The sequence below is a fragment of the Pseudoliparis swirei genome, chromosome 10 (genome assembly GCF_029220125.1).
Source record: "Pseudoliparis swirei isolate HS2019 ecotype Mariana Trench chromosome 10, NWPU_hadal_v1, whole genome shotgun sequence".
NCBI lineage: Eukaryota > Metazoa > Chordata > Actinopteri > Perciformes > Liparidae > Pseudoliparis > Pseudoliparis swirei.
In genome coordinates, this window is record NC_079397.1 from 2,667,368 (window position 1) to 2,689,560 (window position 22,193).

General features: G+C 42.8%; 2 protein-coding genes across 4 annotated transcripts; one reads left to right on the top strand and one right to left on the bottom strand.

The window, feature by feature from the left end:
* Positions 1 to 510: 510 nt before the first annotated feature.
* Positions 511 to 14,135, bottom strand: nup107 (nucleoporin 107). 2 transcript variants are annotated; one of them, XM_056425198.1, is made up of 27 exons: positions 14,030 to 14,135; positions 12,718 to 12,803; positions 12,387 to 12,476; positions 12,193 to 12,287; positions 11,809 to 11,941; positions 10,415 to 10,518; positions 9,985 to 10,100; positions 9,855 to 9,903; positions 9,676 to 9,747; positions 9,511 to 9,599; positions 8,414 to 8,489; positions 8,211 to 8,324; positions 7,932 to 8,022; positions 7,762 to 7,841; positions 7,589 to 7,648; positions 5,816 to 5,961; positions 5,703 to 5,751; positions 5,542 to 5,611; positions 5,172 to 5,287; positions 4,868 to 5,057; positions 4,669 to 4,775; positions 1,940 to 2,042; positions 1,693 to 1,853; positions 1,308 to 1,433; positions 1,070 to 1,183; positions 814 to 981; positions 511 to 730 (listed from the first exon to the last, which is right to left on the bottom strand). In XM_056425198.1, the coding sequence occupies exons 1-27, from the start codon at positions 14,035 to 14,037 to the stop codon at positions 623 to 625; spliced, it is 2,721 nt and encodes a 906-aa protein (XP_056281173.1). In that variant the 5' UTR covers positions 14,038 to 14,135; the 3' UTR covers positions 511 to 622. The 2 variants fall into 2 exon arrangements, with proteins under 2 accessions (XP_056281173.1, XP_056281174.1); XM_056425199.1 differs by lacking the exons at positions 12,193 to 12,287; positions 12,387 to 12,476; positions 12,718 to 12,803; positions 14,030 to 14,135 and adding an exon at positions 12,135 to 12,176.
* Positions 14,136 to 14,606: 471 nt separating this feature from the next.
* slc35e3 (solute carrier family 35 member E3) lies at positions 14,607 to 21,932 on the top strand. 2 transcript variants are annotated; one of them, XM_056424837.1, is made up of 8 exons: positions 14,607 to 14,823; positions 17,873 to 18,313; positions 18,568 to 18,678; positions 18,774 to 18,833; positions 19,616 to 19,714; positions 19,840 to 19,922; positions 20,546 to 20,630; positions 20,731 to 21,932. In XM_056424837.1, the coding sequence occupies exons 2-8, from the start codon at positions 17,918 to 17,920 to the stop codon at positions 20,830 to 20,832; spliced, it is 936 nt and encodes a 311-aa protein (XP_056280812.1). In that variant the 5' UTR covers positions 14,607 to 14,823; positions 17,873 to 17,917; the 3' UTR covers positions 20,833 to 21,932. The 2 variants fall into 2 exon arrangements, with proteins under 2 accessions (XP_056280812.1, XP_056280813.1); XM_056424838.1 differs by having other exon boundaries at positions 17,876 to 18,313.
* The last annotated feature ends 261 nt before the right edge of the window (positions 21,933 to 22,193 follow it).

The following is a 22,193-nucleotide window of genomic DNA, read 5'->3' on the forward strand; positions in this document are numbered from 1 at the left end:
ACATATTATGAATGTACTATGTAGTGTGTACGTTGCCTTATTATATTGTAACTTATTAATTTTAAGGTATTGTAATTGCTCTTTTAATGTATTGTTATAGCAGAAGACAGCATGCATAATACCAGGACACTACCTCAGCTAATTTGAATAAAGTGATTTTTAATGTGCTTTTCCTGCACTAAAAAAGAAAAACATCTGGCCCTTTTGGCCACCAATGATTACCCCATTTCACAAAATATTATTACTTACTTATTCAAAATGAAAATGTCATATTCTCAAAATGTGAGTGTTTTTCTGCTAAAATATTCTGGTTTTATTCAACAACTTTTAGTTTTTTTCTGTAATATTTACAATGTAACTCTTCTGTAGACCGTTATATCATCACATCCTTTCCACTGCAGTAAAACAACAATAGTCTTTACAATTTAATTAGATGGAAGTCACAAACCAATAACAACATTTAACCGTGAGCAACGTCCTTCTTCAAATTAAAAGTTCACACTAAACCACTGCAGGAAAACACAAGCTTTTATTTCGAAAAAACTAAAAGAACAACAGTGATTCAAACACTGATCAGTGTGTGTGTGTGTGTGTGTATGTGCATGTGTGTATGTGTTTGTGTTCATGGCTGTAACTCGTAGCCCAGTGGATCGAGTCCGCGGTCCAACAGAGCGAGCGACGACTCCCTCAACTTCTGGAGAAACCTCCTCAGCGACTCCTTTGAGAAAACCTGAATTTGACACAACAAACCAACAACACACCGTTAAAAACAAGAAAAACGCATCAATGAGCCAATGAAACGTCTCCAGGTACCTTGTGGAGGCGGTGCTGGTCGCAGGAGATGATGTCGGCGAGGCGCAGCGCCTCCTGGTGTCTGGAGGAGTTCTGCAGCACGCTGAGCAGCAGGAAGCTGAGGCGGGGCAGACACAGAGAGCGCAACGCCGCCATCTGGTGGCTGCGCTCGGAATCCGGCTCCGAATCCTACGGACGCAAAACGTAAACGTTAACGTTGTTTTTTTTACAGAAACTAAACTCAGTAGAAACCTCGGGTCGGCTCCTTCGCGTTTACCTGTCTGTTGTCGATCATCCAGCCTCCGTTTACGAACAGCAGCACGTTGTAGATCCTCTCCTTCACGTCTTCCGTTAAAACGTCCAGGCGGCCCGACCAGGCGGACAGAGCGGCCTGAAACAGGAAGTAGTTACGTTAAGTAGCGTAACTTAAAAAAGGAAATACTTTTAGATTTTTTTCTCAAGGTAAACATATAAATATATATTGTGTGTGTGTGTGTGTGTGTGTGTGTGTGTACCTGGTACTCCTTTTCTCTCATCTCATTGGCTACCCTCTCGGTGAATTTGGCCTCCGGGGCAGGAGCTGGCTTCTGGGGGGCGGAGCTACTGTGGCTGAACCACTCAGTGAAGGCCTCGTGGGCTTCCTGTTATAAACCAGTCGACGAGTGAAGAGATCAATACACCTCATTGATCCTCACAGAACAGACCGATGATGTCATGATTATTTTAAATTGACTTTAATAAAACCAAATATAAATCTAATCTAATTTTTCTTTTTTATTACAGCCATGACAACAATAAAATAAAATAAATAAATAAAATGTATATTATAATTAAAGCCATGACAACTCTTCTAAGAAAAATATATAAAAACAAATATAAATGTATATTATTATAACAGACCAGGTAGGCTCGGATGCACAGGTGTTCTCTGATGGCGTTCTCGTCCTCGGCCGGTAGAGGCGTGGCCTGACCGACCTCCGACCACTGGCAGTAGATCTCCCTCATCGAGTCCTCTGGGACTTTGGAGAAGACGGCCTTGGCGGCGTCGTGTTTCTGCAGAGCTGAGAGGCAGAGACGCAATGCATCATGGTCCGAGACAGGAAAGTAATAATAAAAGAATTACTAACAAACAAAAAAAGGTAATTACCAAGAAACTTCCTCATGATGGCGTTGGACTGTTTGAGGGACTCGGCTCGGTGCGCGGGGTCAAACAGCAGCCAATCGATGACATCGATCTTTCTGAGGTCCTCCTATCAGAGCACAGCATCAGTGACTCCGCCCACTTCCACATTTACAACAAATTATGTTCTTTTAAGATATATTTTTTTATACATTAAGGGGGACATATTATGAAAATTCCACTTTTTTAGTGCTTCTATATGTTAATTTGGGTATCTGGCATGTCTCCCAACACAAAAACGCTGGAAAAAAACAACTCACGCGGCTTGTTGTGGTTCCTCTATATCAGAAACGATATGCTTGAGTGCGTCCAAAGGGATCACCACCAACGTCTACGTAGATTTTGAAGCACGCCCATGTAGGGAGTCTGGCTACATGGCCTTGGACCGCCCCCCACAACTTTTCAGGTAAAGTTTATTTGAAAGTTGTGTTCATATTACAGACATGAGTCATCAAATAAGTCATAAAATACAACGATTTAATAAGTAAACAAGGTTTAAACGCTAATTAATGGAGGTAAAAACGTGACCCCCGCCCCTGCTTGGTCACTTACTGGTGTCAGATAACACTTTAGTTTACAGATGGAACTTTACTCATGTAGCATTTATATCTTTATGGCGTTCCCGTTACATTTACACAAACACTTTCACAAACAGTAACTTACATAAACACACTGTATTTGCTACATACTCATACATGCACAAACTATTCACGTACTCGAATCTCTAGCACCACTATGCTCTCAAAAACGCCAACAAGACTGTGAGACATTAGCCAATGGACAAACAAAAAGACAGGTAGAAGTGACATTCAGAAACGTCCTGTTGAGCCCTAACTTCTGGAACTTGTTCGGGAGCCTCTTCTTGTTCAGAACGAGATGGTTGCACGATGCCATCTTCATCTGCAGTAGCCATATTTCTACAAAGGTAATGGCTCGCTGGGCAGGCAGCAGCTAGGCGAGCGCATCTCGTAGAGGAGTGGGGAGGGGGAGGGGGGAGCTGGCTCATTAGCATTTAAAGGAACAGGCACTCAAAACAGGTAAATCTGTGGGGAGGTGTTTTCGACAGGGTAGAAAGGGTGCTGTTTGAAATGATTCTTGTGGTATTTTGACCAAAATATGTTACAAACATTTCATTAAGACCCCAAGGAACCATATCAACTTGTGGAAAAATGGGCATAATATGGGTCCTTTAAATCTCGTCTCAGTCCCGCATTTAGAATTTCCTACGTTTTCCAAGTATGGAGAATTATGTTTTTCGATCCAAATTTTATGATTTATTTAGTTTTAATCACGTGTTTCTAGAGAATAATTTTGACAAATGCTTCAGTCAGGAAACTAAAACTATATTATATTTAATACAGAATTACTGTACATTTTAAATGTCGCCACGCGTTTGGCGGTTTGCGATAATCTTTTGATATAAATATAATATATATATTTTTAATAATAAAATATATATAAATATAAGACATATCATTTATATAAATGAATATTAAAAATGTATAATAAATATAGAATATATATATGTAAAATATATATATATATTTTATAATAAAATATAATACATATAATTTATATAAATGAATATTTTAAAAAGTATAATAAATATAGAATATATACATGTAAAAAAATATGTATATATATTGTATATTAGGGCTGTCAATCGATTAAAAAAAATTAACTAATTAAACGCACATTTTGAAATTGCGATTAATTAATCGCGATTAATCGCGCTTAAAAGTGTTTTCCTTCTTTTTAAAGACAAAACTTCACACAGAGCTGTTTTCAAAGAGGCTCCTACATATACAGTGCCAGCGAGGTATTTAATATCGTGGATGATAAATTGTTTCTTCAGTGAAACTTCAGATTAGTAAAAAATATATATATATATTGAGACCCCATTGGTCCTGTCATCTTTAACACTGAACAGCAGAACCAGTGGCCTTGGTGACTGACTGACATTCACATATGTCACGTTAACCCTCTGGAGGCTGTGGGCATTTTATACATTTTACAAAATAAATTAAATTCACCGTTTAAAGTCTTTTGCATGTGACACACCCCCACGTGTTATACATCAAACATTCCAGAACAATCTCAGCTCTGTAATAAGGCTCATTGTCCTGGTGCCGTGTTCTCTGGTTCTCTGGTTGACAGGTTGCTAATGAGCCTCACCCGTGAGGTGGGAGGTCCTTTGTGATTTACTGAGTGTTCATTGGTTGTTTTTTGACCGAAATGTTGACAGACAAACGGATTGACAAATCACGTTGAAGGTTTCGTGTGACGAGTTCTTTCCGCGCCGCGTCCCCCGACACGTCGCCCCTCCGTTCCTCTGTGGATCAGAGGGGGAGACGGGAGGAAGGAGGAGCAGGAGGAAACCCGACTGATTCATCCACGAGTTAAACTGATTTATGCTCCTTATTTTCGCGGCGAAATAATTGTTTTAAAAACGGAAACAGTGTAAAACCGTACTGCCGCGGTTTTAAAAAAAAAATAATAATAATAATTGCGTTAAAATATTTTAGTGCGTTAACGCGGCCAAATTAATCGCATAGATTAATGCGTTAACGCTGACAGCCCTATTATATATATAATATATAGATATATAAAGAAATGTATAATAAATCAATATAAATAATATAAAGTATTTTAAAAAGCTACTGATATATGAACAAACACTGTTTTTCGGACGGTACCTTCGTGGTTCCCATCTCCAGCGTCTGGCTGTGGTGCATGAACTCTGTGTCATCTTGCTCTCTCACAGTCTCCACCACCAGCTTGGTTACCGCGGCAACGTCCAGACCTACAGACAGAGATTCACTCAGCAATCAAACCAACGGCAATTGTTACTTTTTGTTCCGTTTTTTCTCTCGAGGAGCCTCGTTCCCGCCTCACCGGCGTCGGTGGCGAGCTGCAGGCAGCGCGGACGCAGCTCCGGCTGGACGACCGTCTCCAGGAAGGCGGCGTACTGGACGGTGGCGAGCTCGGCGGGCAGCTGGCTCACGTAGCTCGCCACGAGATCGGTCTGCTGGTCGCGAATCAGGAGGGAGACGTAGGCCTTCAGGACGTCCACGCTCACCTCCTCCTGAGAGAGAGAGAGAGAGAGAGAGAGAAAGAGAGACACAGAGAGAGAGCGAGAGAGAGGTACTTCAGTTTGGACTCTATGTCACGAGATTTGATTTAATTGGTTTATTTTTACCTTCAGCGCCAAACCCAGAGAGCGGTAGAACAGCAGCATGTGAGTCATGAAGCGCAGTAGGTGGGAGGGGAGGGGCTTAGAGTCCGTCAGCCAATCAGAAAACTCCTCCAACAGGCCTGAGAGAGAGAGACAGCGAGAGAGACACAGAGAGACAGAGAGACAGCAAGAGACAGAGAGACACAGAGAGAGAGAGAGAGAGAGACACAGAGAGAGACAGAGAGAGACACAGAGAGAGAGAGAGAGACACAGAGAGACACAGAGAGAGACACACACACAGGTTTATGGATAGAAGTTTTAGGTGGAAGTTGATTCTTATAAAGAAGTTCAGACAGGAATAATAATGATGTGATTCAGGGTTCAGGTGTCTCACCGTCCAGGTCTCCCAGGATAACAAACTTCTGGATGACGTGGTAATGCTCTTTAGTCTCCTCCAACACCCTCTATATACACACACACACACACACAAGCTGGTTTTACGTGTGTGTTCGGTCATGTGCTGCAACAATCACATTCAGTTCGTGTGTGTTTCACCTTCAACTCCGAGGCCTGAAGCTCCTCAAACACCTTCTCCATCGACCAACTGAAGAGAGAAACGTCATTTTATACCAAACGTACTACTGTGTGTATGTGTGTGTGTCTCGTACTTGGCCTCCAGGTATTCCCGTGGCAGCGTCTCCACCTCCTGGTGGGCCATACCCGACGACATCAGCTCCTTCTCAACCAGCGAGTCCACCATCACCCTGAAGTGAGCCCACACACAGTCCTCCCAGGACTCACACACGGCCAGGAGCTGTGACACACACACACACACACGCGCGCACACACACACACACACAAAGACACACACAAATTCATCAGAAGCAGAAACCGTATTATCAACTTTCCAATGGTTCTTGAACGCATCATCCGCGACGAATGCCGGAATGTCAGGGAACTAAACTATAAACTAATAAATTATTTTATATTTAATACAAAATTACTGTATTCTACATGTCTCATAAAATGTCGCCACCTGTTGACTGTTTGCGATAATGTTTGTATATAAATTAGGGCTGTCAGCGTTAATGCGTTAATCTATGCGATTAATTTGGCCGCGTTAACGCACTAAAATATTGTAACGCAATTAACGCAACTGTGTTTACTTCCGGTGTTCGTTGAAGTTTTTACACTCAAACCGAGTGTCAAACCGCGGCAGTATGGTTTAACACCGTTTCCGTTTTTAAAACAATTATTTCTCCGCGAAAATAAGGATCATAAATCAGTTTAACTCGTGGATGAATCAGTCGGGTTTCCTCCTGCTCCTCCTTCCTCCCGTCTCCCCCTCTGATACTCAGAGGAATGGAGGGGCGACGTGTCGGGGGACGCGGCGCGGAAAGAACTCGTCACATGAAACCTTCACCGTGATTGGTCAATCCGTTTGTCTGTCAACATTTTGGGGAAAAAACAACCAATGAACACTCAGTAAATCACAAAGGACCTCCCACCTCACAGGTGAGGCTCATTAGCAACCTGTCAGTCAGAGAGCAGAGAACACGGCACCAGGACAATGAGCCTCATTGAATAGAGCTGAGATTGTTCTGGAATGTTTGATGTAGAACACGTGGGTATGTGTCATATGCAAACGCCTTTAAAAGGTGAATTTGTTTTGTTTTGTAAAATGTATAAAATGAGCCCAGCCTCCAGAGGGTTAACGTGACATATTTGAATGTCAGTCAGTTATCAAGGCCACTGGTTCTGCTGCTGTTCAATGTTAAAGATGACAGGACCAATGGAGTCTCAATATATTTTTTTTTTTTACTAATCTGATGTTTCACTGAAGAAACAATTTATCATCCACAATATTAAATACCTCGCTGGCACTTTATAGGTAGGAGCCTCTTTGAAAACACAGCTCTGTGTGAAGTTTGGTCTTTAAAAAGAATGAACTTTTAACTTTTAATTGCGATTAATCGCGATTAATGAATTTCAAAATGTGCGATTAATTAGTTCATTTTTTTAAATCGATTGACAGCCCTAATATAAATATTATATAAATAAAATATAAATATCAAATAAGTACATTTATATATTATATAGATTATGAATAATATAGATCTAAATAAGTAAATATATAAAGAAATCTATTATAAATATAACAAAATATTGTATATGTATTGTATAATATTGTTCATCATAAATCTAAAATAAATACATTTTATAAAATATATATTTTATAATAAAATATATATAAATATAATATGGAAATATATATATATAGAAATGTATAATAAATATATATAAATATGATATATAAATAAATATAAATTATAATATATACATATAAACATAATATAAAGTAGGAAAAAAAAGCCACTGCTTGGGATTCAGAGGGTTAATAACAATAATAATATAAACACAAACAATGCTCATAACATTACCGGTTTGAGGTTTCCACTGAGACCGGCGTAGATGGCTCTCTCGTATCTGTTCAGCTGCTCCTGAAAACAGACAAACACACAAAGTTAACGCTTCATGTCTCAGTTCGTAGTTTTTCCCCGTTTCTTCGTCAGAATGAGAAAGAAAGCGAACGGCGGATGAGTTGTGGTTGTACCTCCTCGGCCATCCTCCAGCAGCACACCTTCCAGATCCCCCTCTGAGGGTTCCCTTCGACAGGCTGCAGCTCTACACTCACTGGAGGGAGGGAGGGAGGGAGGGAGAGAGAGACGAGGGGCGAGGGGGTTGAAGCGCTAATTTTGAAAATATGTTGGGGTCAGGGGTTACCTGAGGTCATGTTGGGGTCGTGGTAAAGCTTCCAGCCTTCCAGAGTTGCTGCTCTCCAGGCCTGACCACAACGCTTACACAGCCTCTGAGCCTACACACACACACACACACACACACACAAAAACAAACACACACACAAACACTATTATTTCCGTTTTTGCTAGTTTAGAAATATTTCTACCTCCTAGTTCCTCCCACCACCTCCTCGTTCCTCCCTCTTCCTCCCTCTACCTCCTCCCCCTCCTCTTCGTCCCTCTTCCTCCCCGTTGGTTCCTCTACCTCTTCGGTCATCCCGGCTCTGATCAGGGTGAACAGGTTCTTCAGGAGTCGGGCGTCGTCCTCTCTGTCGAGGTCGGCCAGAGGACGCTGCTGCCGGAGAGGAGCATCTGGGTCCTGAACGAACACACACACACACACACACGGTTAATTCACACACGTTAGGCAGGAGGATCTGTTGGCGTTGTCATGACAACATGCCTCACCAGCTCAGTGACCAGGGGGATGCTGAAGGCGGTGCTGCTCTTTCTCCTCGTCTTCAGAGCATGAAGGGTGTTCTCCCTAAAACACACACACACACACACACACATTTTCTCTAATGATATCAGGGTTTTTCCTGCATAGAGAAAATGTGGGCACGCGCCTAAGCCGTTTTCCCGAACGCCTATGACAAATCCCGAGCGCCTAAGGGCTCGATCACACCAGACGCCTCTCAAAATGCGTAGCCCGAAACCATCGATTCCCTCTGGTGCAGGCGCGACTTTCAGACGCGCCTTTTAAATGCCACGCGGCGCGGGTTTCTTGCGTTTTTCAGACGTGCTTAAAAGTTGAAATATTCTCAAATTTAAGCGCGAGGTGCGGAGGCGCGCCGCTCATCAATGTCACACTCGGCCAATGCAGCCAATCGAATAAAGCAGGAGGCGGGCTTTCCTTCCTGTTTTCCCGAGGAGAACCTCATATTATATATTATATTAGCGGTATTTAATTACGAAGATCTTTATAATTCTAAATCTAAACACGACTCAAACTGACTCCTGCTCGGTGGGAAGTGAACTGAAGCCTCGCCATGAGACACAACTCATGGAGTAGATGGTGGTGTTCGCCGTACTCTTTCCTTTCTTTTGAAAAAAATATATTGAACCCCAAATCAACGGTTGGTTGCGCACGCAAGTCCGCTCCACAGGCGCACAGCGCTGTTTTGCCCGGCACATTTTTGCCAAGGCGTTTTTGGTGCGGCTGCGTTTTTTATAGTCGCGTCTGGTGTGATTGTGCCTTAAGGCAAAAAAAAGTCTGCGATGGAGAAAAAAAACTGTGTTCATCAGGTGCATGTCAGCGAATATGTTCTCAATAGTATGTTTCAAGTAGGCTACAGCCGAACCCTCGTTGTGTTTTGATCAATAGTAATCGAGTTGATAAGCGTGTCTTCTTGTCTGATCAATACGCAACTGTGAGGCGAATGGACAGAGCGACTCAGACCGTGAAAAAAATGTTTTGGGAGCACCGAAGACCCATTTTGACCCAGGAAAAACCCTGGATATATCTTTTTTTTTTAAACGACTGTCGACGATATTTAGAAACTCACCAGCAGACGTTCTTGGCGTAGTATTCTATATTATCAGAGAAATCTCCAATTTGATCCTTGGCGATGCTCTCCAGCCAATCAACGACGAGCTGCAGCACAAAGCAACTCTTAGTCATCTTATCCGGTGCTTGCAAGTGTGTGTGTGTGTGTGTGTGTGTGTGTTACCTGACTCTGACGTACGATGGCATCCCGCTGAAACAGCTGCTCCACCACGACCTTCTCACTCTCACTGGGAACCTACACACACACAAGTGTGTCATTAAAGTGTGTATATTATATTAAAGTGAGTTAATGTGGCTTTAAGAAAGAGAGTGTGTGTGTGTGTCTCCTAAACCGCCACCCACCACCATGTCTGTCATGATGTCATCTTCCAGCGCCAACTGGACCCGGTCCCTGCAGAGAGACAGACAGGTGGTCAATCAGATAGGAGGGGGGCAGACAGGTGGAGGTAGGAGCAGACAGACAGGTGTGTACCTGTACAGGGAGGTGATGAGTCTCCAGGAGCAGTTCTCCTGCTGCAGCAGCCAGCGGACGCCGGCCGTCTTACTGCTCTGACCGGCTCGGAGCACCACCGACTGCAGCACGTCCACCTGGAGCAAGGCATGGAAAAAAGAGACGAAGAGCGATCATCAGGTGAGCTGTGAGCTTCAGGGAGGTGTGTTCAGTACATTTGGACGGGGCCCCGCTGTCCCTACGCTCAGTCTCTATGCTCAGCTACACACGTCTTAAAGGAGTTCAACTTTTTTGTTTTCTTTCTGAGAGTTGATCAAGAAGACTGATGCCAGCCGTTGGTTAGCATAGCTTAGCACAAAGACTGGAAACGGAGGGAAACTGCTAGCCTGTCTCTGTCCAAAGTTCACGTTCACACACACACACACACACACACACACGTTCACACACACACCTTGTCCTGTAGGAGTAACTGGTAGTCCTCCAGCAGCTCAAACACTGCAGTGGAAGAGTGTTTCAGGAAGGACGTGAGGAATTCTGGGAAAAGACTGGCAGCCGCTGAAAAAGATCAAATGTGTATTTATTTAAACGACAGCTGATCGGGACTTGTCCTTTAACTCCCACGTAAAGCAAATCTCAAGGACTGCATTCTTTCATCTACGTAATATTTCAAAAATCAGGCACATCTTGTCTCAAAAAGATGCAGAAAATTGGTTCACATCGTTGCTTGAGACTGGATTACTGCAACTCCTTATTATCAGGCTGCTCTAATAAGTCTCGTCCCTCCAGTTGATCCAGAATGCTGCAGCTCGTGTTCTCACTAAAACTAAGAAAAGAGATCACATCACTCCTGCACTAGCTGCTCTGCACTGGCTCCCAGTAAAATCAAGAATCACTTTTAAATTCTTCTCTTAACGTACAAAGCCTTGATTGGTGATGCACCATCATATCTTAAGGAGCTTGTAGTACCATATTGCCCCACTAGAGACTCGGCTCACTAAATGCGGGACTACTTGTAGTTCCTAGAGTCTTAAAAAGTAGAATGGGAGCCAGAGCCTTTAGTTATCAAGCTCCTCTTTATGGAACCAGCTTCCAATTTCAGTCCGGAGGCAGACACAGTCACCTCTTAAGAGTAGACTTAAGACCTTCCTCTTGACAGAGCTTATAGTTAGGGCTGAATCAGGTTTGCCCTGGTCCAGCCCTTGATATGCTGCTATAGGCTTATAGCTGCGGGACGTTAGGATGCACTGAGTACCTATCTCCTCTTTTTCTCTCCTGAGGGATGAATTTTCATCTCAATCACATGTTACTAACTCTGCTTTCTCCCGAGTCCTTGACTTCACATCTCATGGGTCATCGGACCCTATGAGATCTGCTGATGGATCATCGAGGTCTGGGTCGTGGAATTCCTGCTCCTGACTCACTGTCCTGTTGAGACTCCGCCTACTGTTGAGACTCCGCCCCTCCTCCCCACCGCCATCTGCCTGATGGATCGTGGAGTCTCCATCGTGGAATATGCCTACTATGAACTATTCATACACTCTGTCATATTCATTGAATGTATTTTAACTCGTCCTTCTGTACACATTACATCTATTGCATCTGTCCATCCTAGGAGAGGATCCTCCTCTGTTGCTCTCCTCCAGGTTTCTTCCTTTTTCCCCTGAAGGGTTATTTGGGAGTTTTTCCTGGTCCGATGTGAGGTTTTGGGGCAGGGATGTCTATGTGTACAGATTGTAAAGCACTCCGAGACAAATTTGTAATTTGTGAAATTGGGCTATACAAATAAACTGAATTGAATTGAATTGTCTGTGATCCTTCGGATCGGGGAGCGCTCGTTTCACTCACCGGCCTCGCCCGGGTCGTCCTCCTTCAACAGGGCGGAGCTGAGGTTGGCGATGTCGTCGGTGAAGAAGCTGGTGTTCTCCATTCCCGAGACGGGGGAGAAGTACATGTTGGTCCAATCACTGTCGTCCAAATTCTGGACACAAGAGACGGCATTTTAAAAATAAAAATCTTTTTTCTTTCACACTTTCCGCAACAATCGGCAGATTTTGTTGCTTTGGAAGAATCAAACTCTTCACGTAGGATTTAAAGAGAACACGTTGCGTCTGATCATTAAAATTGTCATAAACGAGCCAGGTAAAGCTTTAATTAAATTGCAGGTTTCTCACCATGCTGCTCAGGGCGTTTCTGTGTGTGTGTGTGTGTGTGTGTGTGTGCGCGTCTCACCATGCTGCTCAGGGCGTTTCTGGGTGTGTGTGTGTATCGAGGTGTTCGACCACCCGGAGCCAAAATGGAGGAAACATCTGGAACCCTGGGAGTCACTGAGAGGAAATGAGACGCGAGAGGAAAGGGATTCAGTCAAATGTGTTTGGTATCAGAAGATAATCAATAATCTGTGTGTGTGTGTGTGTGTGTTTTACCAGCCTGTCTGAACAGTGACGCCGGAGTGGTCCTCAGCATGGATCGTGCTGGCGTGACCGTGGACAGGACGGGGCTGCCGGGCGACGGGACTGAGGCCGACGTTTAAGAAAACAACAACAACAACAAAACCGACACCTCGGCCATTTTTGGAAAGGGCCCCAAATGAAGAACTGTTCACAGAGTGTTCGAAGAGTGGATGTAGTTTTTTTCCACCACCTGGAAGTACTTTTATATATTTAAAAAATATATATAAACAATCAAAATGTGTTTCAAAATGTAGAAAAGGAAGTATGAACACAAAGTGATGAAGTGTGACACCCGAGAGGATACAGGCCACCTTCTTGCTCCGCCTCCTCCGCGCGGCGACCGTCACCTCGTCGTCTCGGACCACTGGAGACAGCAGCTCGCTCTGACCCCTGTGGGGGGGGGGGGGGGGGGGGGGACACCAGGGCGTTTGTTTGTGTACAAATAAATACAAACACACGCAACAAATATTACCTCATTCCACGAAGCTACTGAATCCTTGACTTTCACGTGCATCGCTCTTCTGTCGGTAAAGCTTTTGGTTATCAATTTGATTAAATACCTTTCATTTCAGCACAAAATCCGGATGTCTAAATTTCATATTTTAATGTTCATCATATGATGATTTGAGGGGCGAAACTTTATAGTAAAACAGGCATTCGGTCTTATCTCCTCCCCGCCACGCACGAATTCCCAGTCAACAACTCTTTTCGGCTCGATGCCGGCGCGCGCAACGGTCAGCTGTATCGGGTGCTGATGGAAATCTCACGCTTGCCTGTCTTCAAAACTTGAGAGCCCTGTATGTACCTAATTTTCTGAATATTATATGTACTTATGGAGCTTATTTGTTTGCACTAATGTTTCTAGCCATCTCAAAGAAGTACTCACATCTTTTACTTTAGTAGTTTAACTCTGCTGCATTTTAAAATAATCAAGTAGAAAATATGTAAGTATAAGCATAAAAAAAATACCTAAAAAATAGTTATTATGGATAATAGATTCATTTAAAAAATGATAAACATTATATCGATAGATTTGAATTATTAATGCAACCATTGCGGGTAGTTTTCATTACTTTATAAAGGACACTGCTGAGTACTTTAAACTATAATAACACATCAGAATACATATGTCGCTCTGAAGAGTAGTGGAGTACACAGCAGCAGAAAATGGATATAATAAAGTACAAAGTACCTTCTTATTAAAAGAGTACACGTGCTTAGTTAATAATACATAATACATACTGTGTATTAATACCTCCACGTATTGACAGTAATACCTCCTGCAGATCTGCTAGTTTACAATAAACAGCTATTGTTAGTTTACTCATCTTTGTGTAAGCGAAAACATGCATCATCTGTAGATACTATCCACAATAACTGACCAAGAAGCACGTGAGTATCTCTGGTTTTAACATGTAAACAACACACTAACAATCAGTAAATAGCCGGTTAGCTTCCACATTGATAGTGAACGGTACCGTTAGCTCGAGCTAACAGACTAAAGTAGCCGCACAAGCGGGTTGAATAACAAGTTAACGGTTCAAACACGGAAGTTAATGGATAAATACTTGTGTAAAAGATTATTCGTGTTTTAAAAAGTATGAAATGTAGTTTACCAGTCCATGATAGCAGGCTGGTGTTCCCGCTTCACGAGGCTTGACAGGATTCTTCTTCGTGAGTCTGCTACGTCTTCTTCTTCGTTTGATTTCCCGGTAGACAGGACGCCGTGCGACACGTTGCTGCCCCCTGCAGTTCAGTTAGTGTACTGCGTTATGAAAGTATTTGTGATCCCACTGATGTAAAACGGTTGTAAAAGTGTTTTTTAGAGGCGGCCTTGTCCTTTCATCTCACAGCTCCATTAGACTGAACAGAGCTATCCTTCTAGTTGGCGTCTGTGAACGTCTGAAGGATGGAGATCTTGGACTGGACGAGGCTCAGAGATTCCTGTTCCATTCATGAATGTCTCATGACTTGTTTGTTCTTTATTTTGTACGTTTGCTTAATGACTTGTAAATCTCGTTCCTGTAATCAACTTTTATAAGACAACCGTGCTCAACGTACTTTTGATTTCTCACAAGGCAACGGAACATTAACTTACACCATGTAGTTCCCCCTCCCGTCCGCCAGTGGCCGCTGTTGCTACGCATGCGCGTTGTTCAACGGCACAGAGGAAACAGGAACCCACGGGTCGGCTCGTAGCCCAGAAATCAACGACAATATACTACAAGTGTGTTGGGGGGGGGAGGCACCAGACATGATCCAGGACCGTCACGTCATCGGAGCTTTTAAATCCGGGGTTTGGCGCTCCGACGGCCGGGGAAGAGAGACGCCGACTCGCGGGGCGGGTGTCAGTTTGTTGTAGAAGAAGAAGACACGGAGAGGGAGTCACGAGGAAAGATGGAGACCCAAGGTAAACTTTTCTTATTGCGTGGCAGAGCGACAGACAGACAGAGCGACAGACAGACAGAGCGACGGACAGACAGACAGACAGAGCGACAGACAGACAGAGCGACGGACAGACAGGCAGGCAGAGCGACAGACAGACAGGCGTGTAGCCAACTATCTCTAACTAATATGTTGCGTTCACTGACAGAAACAGTCAGCTTTTATCTAGTTCTACGCATCTGACTCACGCCAGACTTCATTGATAAATATCTATTTTACTGTAAAATGTTACAAACCGACACACGTGACCCGATTTATCAAGTTATAAAGTATTCAAATACTGTAATGTATTCAAATACTGCACGTAAGTATACATTTGAGGTACTTGTACTTAACTTTTAGTATTATAATCTGCGTCATTTATACGATTTTAATGTTGCATATGTCACAAGTATTGGCAGTATTTTTAAATATATATTACTTTACACACTTAAGTCAAGATAATAAACATCTTAGTACATTAACTGACTTTTTAAAGTGATTGGAAGTAAAGATAGTGCAACATACACAAGTATAACTACTTTATATGAAGTATTTCTTCTTGGATTCACATTCACGAGCTGTAACAGGAACATACCAAACAATAATAGAATAATATTATATTACTGCAAAATGACTGTAGAACTTTAAATAAACAACAACGTTTTTTGCTTTTTTGTTAAGTTATTTACGAAGTACCACTTCTGTACAAATTAACAGAACAATAAGTTTTAAGTAAAAAAGATAGGTTAGAACTTTATTAATCACAAATGAAAATGATTGTGCCAGAGAGAAGAAAAGCCAAAAAAGAACAATAGAATACAAATATAAACATATATGAAAAATAGAACAACAATTATTAAGTGTGGAGAAATATTACGGACACCGGTGTCCGTAATATTAAAATAGAATAAAATAACAACACGGGTAATTTAAATCAATAAGGTTACAAATTACACAAAAATATTAAAAATCTATTAATTATCTGGAAAAAAAATTAAATATAATAAACAACAACAAAGATTATTCCCAAGAATAAAAAAACGAAGTGATAGAAAAAGTAATTTTGAGAAATCAATTATATTGAAAAAGTAGTAGAACATCATATTGCACTTAGCAGGGCTCCAGACTAACTTTTTTAACTAGGAGCACAGTGGCCCCTAACTTAAAATGTTAGGGGCGCAAGCAGAACATTTAGGGGCGCACACAGGGTTTTTCCTGGGTCAAAATGGGTCTTGTGTGCACCATCTGTTCATGCAGTCGAGCTGTTGAGTGAGTGATCAGCAGCTGGCCGCTCTGCGGTGATGCGTGCACACATCCGCGCACACAGGTGAGCACCCCCTCAGTGTTAAATTAAGCTTAGGGCACCAACATGGCTAGCGGCACTAGTCCCGCCCCCCTGAAGCTCTAAACCTCGGGAAAACACTGAACTCGATTACTATTGATCAAAACAGAACGAGGGTTCTTGAAACATACTATTGAGAACATATTCGCTGACATGCACGTGATGAACACAGGTTTTTTTTTTTTTCATCGCAGACTTTTTTTTGCCTTAAGCGCTCGGGAAAACGGCTTAGGCGCGCGCCCAAATTTTCTCTATGCAGGAAAAACCCTGCGCACACTATAAATCGACTTGCAAAGTTTTCCCATCATTTCTACTGTATTACTGATAAATAATTTGACAATATACAATCTTATGCCTGTTTGCCTTCATGAACTGCAAAACATTCACAACAGAGAACTCTTCAGAAGTTACTGTATTGAGTTTAAACATATTTTAAGAGAAAACATACCTTGAGCATGTGCATGTTGCACTTCGATGTGGCCAATCAAAACATTTGTTGGTTTCTAGAGATGCACCGATCAGGTTTTTGGTGCCGATCACCGATCAGTGAAATCAGTATCTGCCGATCCGATAATACCGATCACGGTGTTGATTGAAGCATTCTATTTATTGTGTAGCATTATTGTTATGAGGACTATGAGGAAATACATATATAAAGCAACTCAAACATTAAAGAAATTATCGATTTCTTTAAACATTTAGGACTTTTACTATGAAAAATGTCCTAATTGATACATTAAAATTGTTTGATTGCTATTGTAGGGGATTTCAGATATGTATGGAACACATCTGCATCATTCATTTCCTGGAACTCTTGGGGAAATCTATATACAGGACTTTTCTTAACATACAAAAGTCTGACTATTTTTTATAAACTCTTCCTTGGTCCAGTAAAAATGTTTTAATGTTAGCATATTTTAAGCTAAATTTCAGAAACTATCTCTAAAGATACAAAATCAGTTCATTGTTTACTTTTATATGTTCGTGTATGATTTGTCGACATCTTATTTTGAAAAACGGATGTTGTTTCACGTGGTTCTTTACGCTAACTTTGCAAAACCGGATGTTGTCCCTTAAATCCTTCCGCTAACTTTATCAAAACCCTCGCGCGCTCCCGTTCGAATGTGTTTACCGTCAGCATCAGTCTATAGGGGCTCAGACATGTGAGAGTCGGCTGAGTCGACCCAGAGATTCAACTCGGGGGACGGGGACGCCGCTCGGTGCGTGAGGATCCCCTCTGACCTCTGACCTCTCACTCTGCGGCCCTCGCCGGTCGCATTGTCTCCGCTGCGGTGCCCCCCCCCCTCCCTCTCACACACAGGCCAGCCTTCTTCTTCGGTTTTCGTCTCCTTTCTCCTTCTTCTGGAGTTAATGTCGGTTAGCAAACCAGTCATTCAGGCATTACCGCTAACTATAGTGGGCTGAAGTGTAGAACAAGTTTGTCAGCAACAAAAATATTTCATAACAAAAACAAAAAAATCTGCTAATTTACTGGTCGCGCATGCGCGAGTTGATGAAAAATGTACTCGCACTGTGTCTAATTTTAGGCGCAAAATGCGACCATTTGGTCGCAGTCTGGAGCCCTGCTTAGATAAATACAAAGATGTAATTATTATTGTTGTAACTACAGTAACATGATAATTAATATGTGGTTGAAGACTTTGTAACATTTTCCCTCTCTCTGTGTTAGCAGCGTGAACCAAGTTCAACAAAGCTCGACTTTGAGTCGGACGCCATGACGCTGCTTAATCTATCGGCCAACCGGCGCATCGCCGCCGGCCTGCTGGTCAACCTGCTGTCCTCCATCTGCATCGTCTTCATCAACAAGTGGATCTACGTCCACTACGGCTTCCCCAACATGACGCTGACCCTCGTTCACTTCGGGGTCACCTACCTGGGACTCTACATCTGTCAGAAAATGGACATTTTCGCCCCGAAAAGCCTCCCGGTGCGCCGGGTCGTGTGGCTGGCGCTGAGCTTCTGTGGGTTCGTGGCCTTCACCAACCTCTCCCTGCAGAACAACTCGATAGGGACGTACCAGCTGGCCAAAGCCATGACGACGCCCGTCATCATCCTCATCCAGACCACCTACTACAAGAAGACCTTCTCCACCAAGATTAAGCTCACACTGGTGAGGGGAAAGGGAATCTGGGCGAGAGTAGCCGTCCTCTGAAGTTCAATTAAATTCAGTGTATCAGCAGGGCTATGACATCAGACCCAGCCAGGTCCGATGGACCCGATGAGACGTGAACTCACGTGGAAGCAGTTATTAATGTGATGGAGAGATGTAAATGCATCCATCAGTAGAGAGGGAAGAGCTTTAGGTGCTCAGTGTATCCTAAAACGTCCCCCAGCGTCTGTAACCCCGCCGGTCTCTGTCTCCAGGTGCCCATCACATTGGGGGTGTTGTTGAACTCGTACTTCGACGTGAGGTTCAACCTGCTGGGGACGGTGTTCGCGTCGCTGGGAGTGCTGGTGACGTCGCTTTACCAAGTGGTGAGCACATATACACACAAAACACACAAAAAGACAACGTTGTTTCTGTGAAAATCAATAAATGTTAAATACATACCTTCCTGTCTGTCTTTCAGTGGGTGGGGGCTAAACAACACGAGCTGCAGGTGAACTCTATGCAGCTTCTGTACTATCAGGTATGACTTCTAACGTGATACACCTGCATACTGTATTGCTACTTTGACGGTACAAGGGTCGCTCGGTACCTTTCCTAAGATCTGATGGAGTCTTATCAGTTCATGCTGACTGGAGCGTTCTGCCAAACTGCTCAGGACGCACTGTTCTTCCTTGGAAGTTGATTTGAGACGTGTTCCCTTTCACATTCGGGTCTTGCCAGCCCCTTCAGCCTGGAACTTGACTTGAAATGTTTTGGCCGAACCTGTTGGACTTTACTTGGGTCTTTATTTGACTTGTTGGTTTTGACTTGTTGGCCTTGACTTGATTTGACGATCTTCACTTGATGGTCCTAACTTGTTGATCTTGACTTGACTTGTTGGTCTTGACTTGTTGGCCTTGACTTGTTGGTCTTGACTTGTTGGTCTTGACTTGTTGGCCTTGACTTGTTGGCCTTGACTTGTTGGTCTTGACTTGTTGGTCTTGACTTGTTGGTCTTGACTTGTTGGCCTTGACTTGTTGGCCTTGACTTGTTGGCCTTGACTAGTTGGCCTTGACTAGTTGGCCTTGACTTGTTGGCCTTGACTTGTTGGCCTTGACTAGTTGGTCTTGACTTGTTGGTCTTGACTTGTTGGCCTTGACTTGTTGGCCTTGACTTGTTGGCCTTCACTTGTTGGCCTTGACTTCTTGATCTGTGTATACTAATACTGTGACTGTAATATGTGTATATTAACACTTAATAGTATGTGTATACTGTGACTGTAATATGTGTGTATTAATATATAAAGTGCCGTTTGGCCCTCAGGCTCCTCTGTCGTCGGGCTTCCTGCTCTGCGTTGTTCCTCTGTTTGAGCCGCTGACTGGAGACCACGGCATCTTTGGACCCTGGTCTCTTCCTGCTCTGGTCTGTGGACTCTACATCACAAATACACACACACACACACACACAAATAGAACTTCCAAGCAACTGGTGGCTCTAGGCTTTTGATTTTAAAACCCTTGTTATCATCTTCTCCTCTCCTGACCCAGATGACGGTGCTGTTCTCGGGCGTGGTGGCGTTCCTGGTCAACCTGTCCATCTACTGGATCATTGGAAACACCTCGGCCGTCACGTATCCTCACATATACACACGGGACTCCAAAGATACCTTTTGGGGGGGGGGGGGTCTGAAGGGTGATGAGGTCCCAGCTCCTTTTGGGCAGGTGTGAGTGAGGCCTTCTAGAAGAGTTTGGGGGGATATAAGGGGTTCTTTGGAAGTTCTTCTGGTCTCTTTTAAGGGGTTCTTCTGGTCTCCTTGAAAGGGGTTCTTGGGAATTTCTTCTGGTCTCTTTTAATTGGTTCTTGGGAAGTTATTCTGGTCTCCTTGAAGGGGGTTCTTGGGACATTCTTCTGATCTCCTTGAAGGGGGTTCTTGGGAAGTTCTTCTGGTCTCTTAAGGGGTTATTGGGAAGTTATTCTGGTCTCCTTGAAGGGGGTTATTGGGAAGTTCTTCTGGTCTCCTTTGAAGGGGGTTCCTGGGAATTTCTTCTGGTCTCCTTCTAAAGGATTCTTGCTGAAAGTGTCTCAGGAGGTCTTGAGAGAATTTGGTCTTTTGAGGGGGGGGGGGGGGGGGTTAGTCAGGATATTTCTAAACTTACTGAAGGGGTCGCTGACCTTCTCGAGGAGGTCTCTGGTTTCTGGGGGACTCCTGAGGGGGTCCTGATGCGTTGTTGTTCTCCTGACTCCACTGTGCAGCTACAACATGTTCGGGCATTTCAAGTTCTGCATCACTCTGGTCGGAGGGTACCTGCTCTTCCATGACCCGCTGTCCCTCAACCAGGTGCGTCTTTTGGTTTGCTCAAGCGGATTCAAACCGACAACCTTCCGGCTCCAACAACACAACCACCTGTCTTTCTGTTCTCCCCGTCTCACTCTCTCAGGCTCTGGGGATCCTCTGCACTCTGGCCGGTATCCTGTCTTACACTCACTTCAAGCTGGCCGAGCAGGAGGAGGGGAAGAGCCGCCTTGCTCAAAGGCCATAGGCCGACTCGCCTGTTAATCAAATGCTCAGACTCCGGCAATTGGCCGACGACTGCAGAGACTTCTTTATATGTATTTTTTTATCTTATTATGAGTATATTTTTTAGGAGAGTACATTTTTTTCATCGCATTCTCCGGACATTTTAACATTTCATCTCATCAACACTGATGTTTATGTCTTTTGAGGTCAGCTGACAACTCCATCTTTGTTTTTATCTTAATATTTATACCGTTTTTTTATTCCCACAAAAACTCCTTTTAATGATCCTCTACAGTCCAAATATTTTCAAGATGTCCCTAAAAAAATGATTTTTCAAAGACACCTGAAAACCAATCGAGCAGTATTTACCACAAATGTTTCATAATTTCTTTTGAGCCAAAGTACAAAATCACATTTTCAATCAAAAGCTAACGACTTAAAGGCGACGTAACGATGTTTTTGTTTCTGCTGTATTGTTGTTGTTGTTTACTTCCCCCAGACCGTTTCTTTTTTAGGACTTTTCATCATTTATTTTAATAAAGATTTATAAAAGATAGGAAAAAAAAGTCCCTTCACAATGTTTCATGAACAAATTAAAATGTTCTTAATTCTCTTCTAAGTGTCAGAAAATAAATTCGATCAACATTGGAATTTATTTTGGTGCTTTTAATGTAAATAAAGTGTCAGGATGCATTTTTAAAAGCATGCAAATAGACTTGTATTAAAGGTCAAAAAGAGATGATTTATGGGCCTTTTGATGTTTTTTCGTTAATGGCACAAATTGTCTCGTCATAGTTCACCAAAGAAAAATGTTTGCATGCATTTTTTTCTTTCAACTGGAACTGAACTTCATCCTGATGAAGCACGGGAACCAGGAACTTTGGTTCACGACCATTTCAGTGATTAATTGTGTGTTTTTTCTTAGATTTAAACTTGTTTAAGTTCGACAGTATTTCACTTTTTATCGTTTGGTTTCATTCAGTGTTCCTTTTAATTTATGCTTCTTTTTTTATTTGTAGCCGTTTTTTTAATCAAAAAGTACCATTTTGATGAATGTCGCTGGGAGCGAAGCTTTGGACACTTTCTCCTCACTGCAGAATAAAAACTGATTTAATGACTTTACGGCTGTATTTTCATTATCTTTCTTTGGTGTTTCATAGACTTACCTGTGGATGGTTGTTCTGGGTTAATTGGCAGCACATGGTGTGTATATATATATATATATATAAGCTCACTTTTGTTTGAGAAGGGAAAATGGAAGAACGAAATAAACTTGAGTTTCTTCCTGAATGCTGATTCTATCGCTTCATTTGCCTCCATGGCCGCTCGGCACCCTGACACCCTCTGAGAGTGGAAATACTCACGTAAAGTACTTTAGTGTAG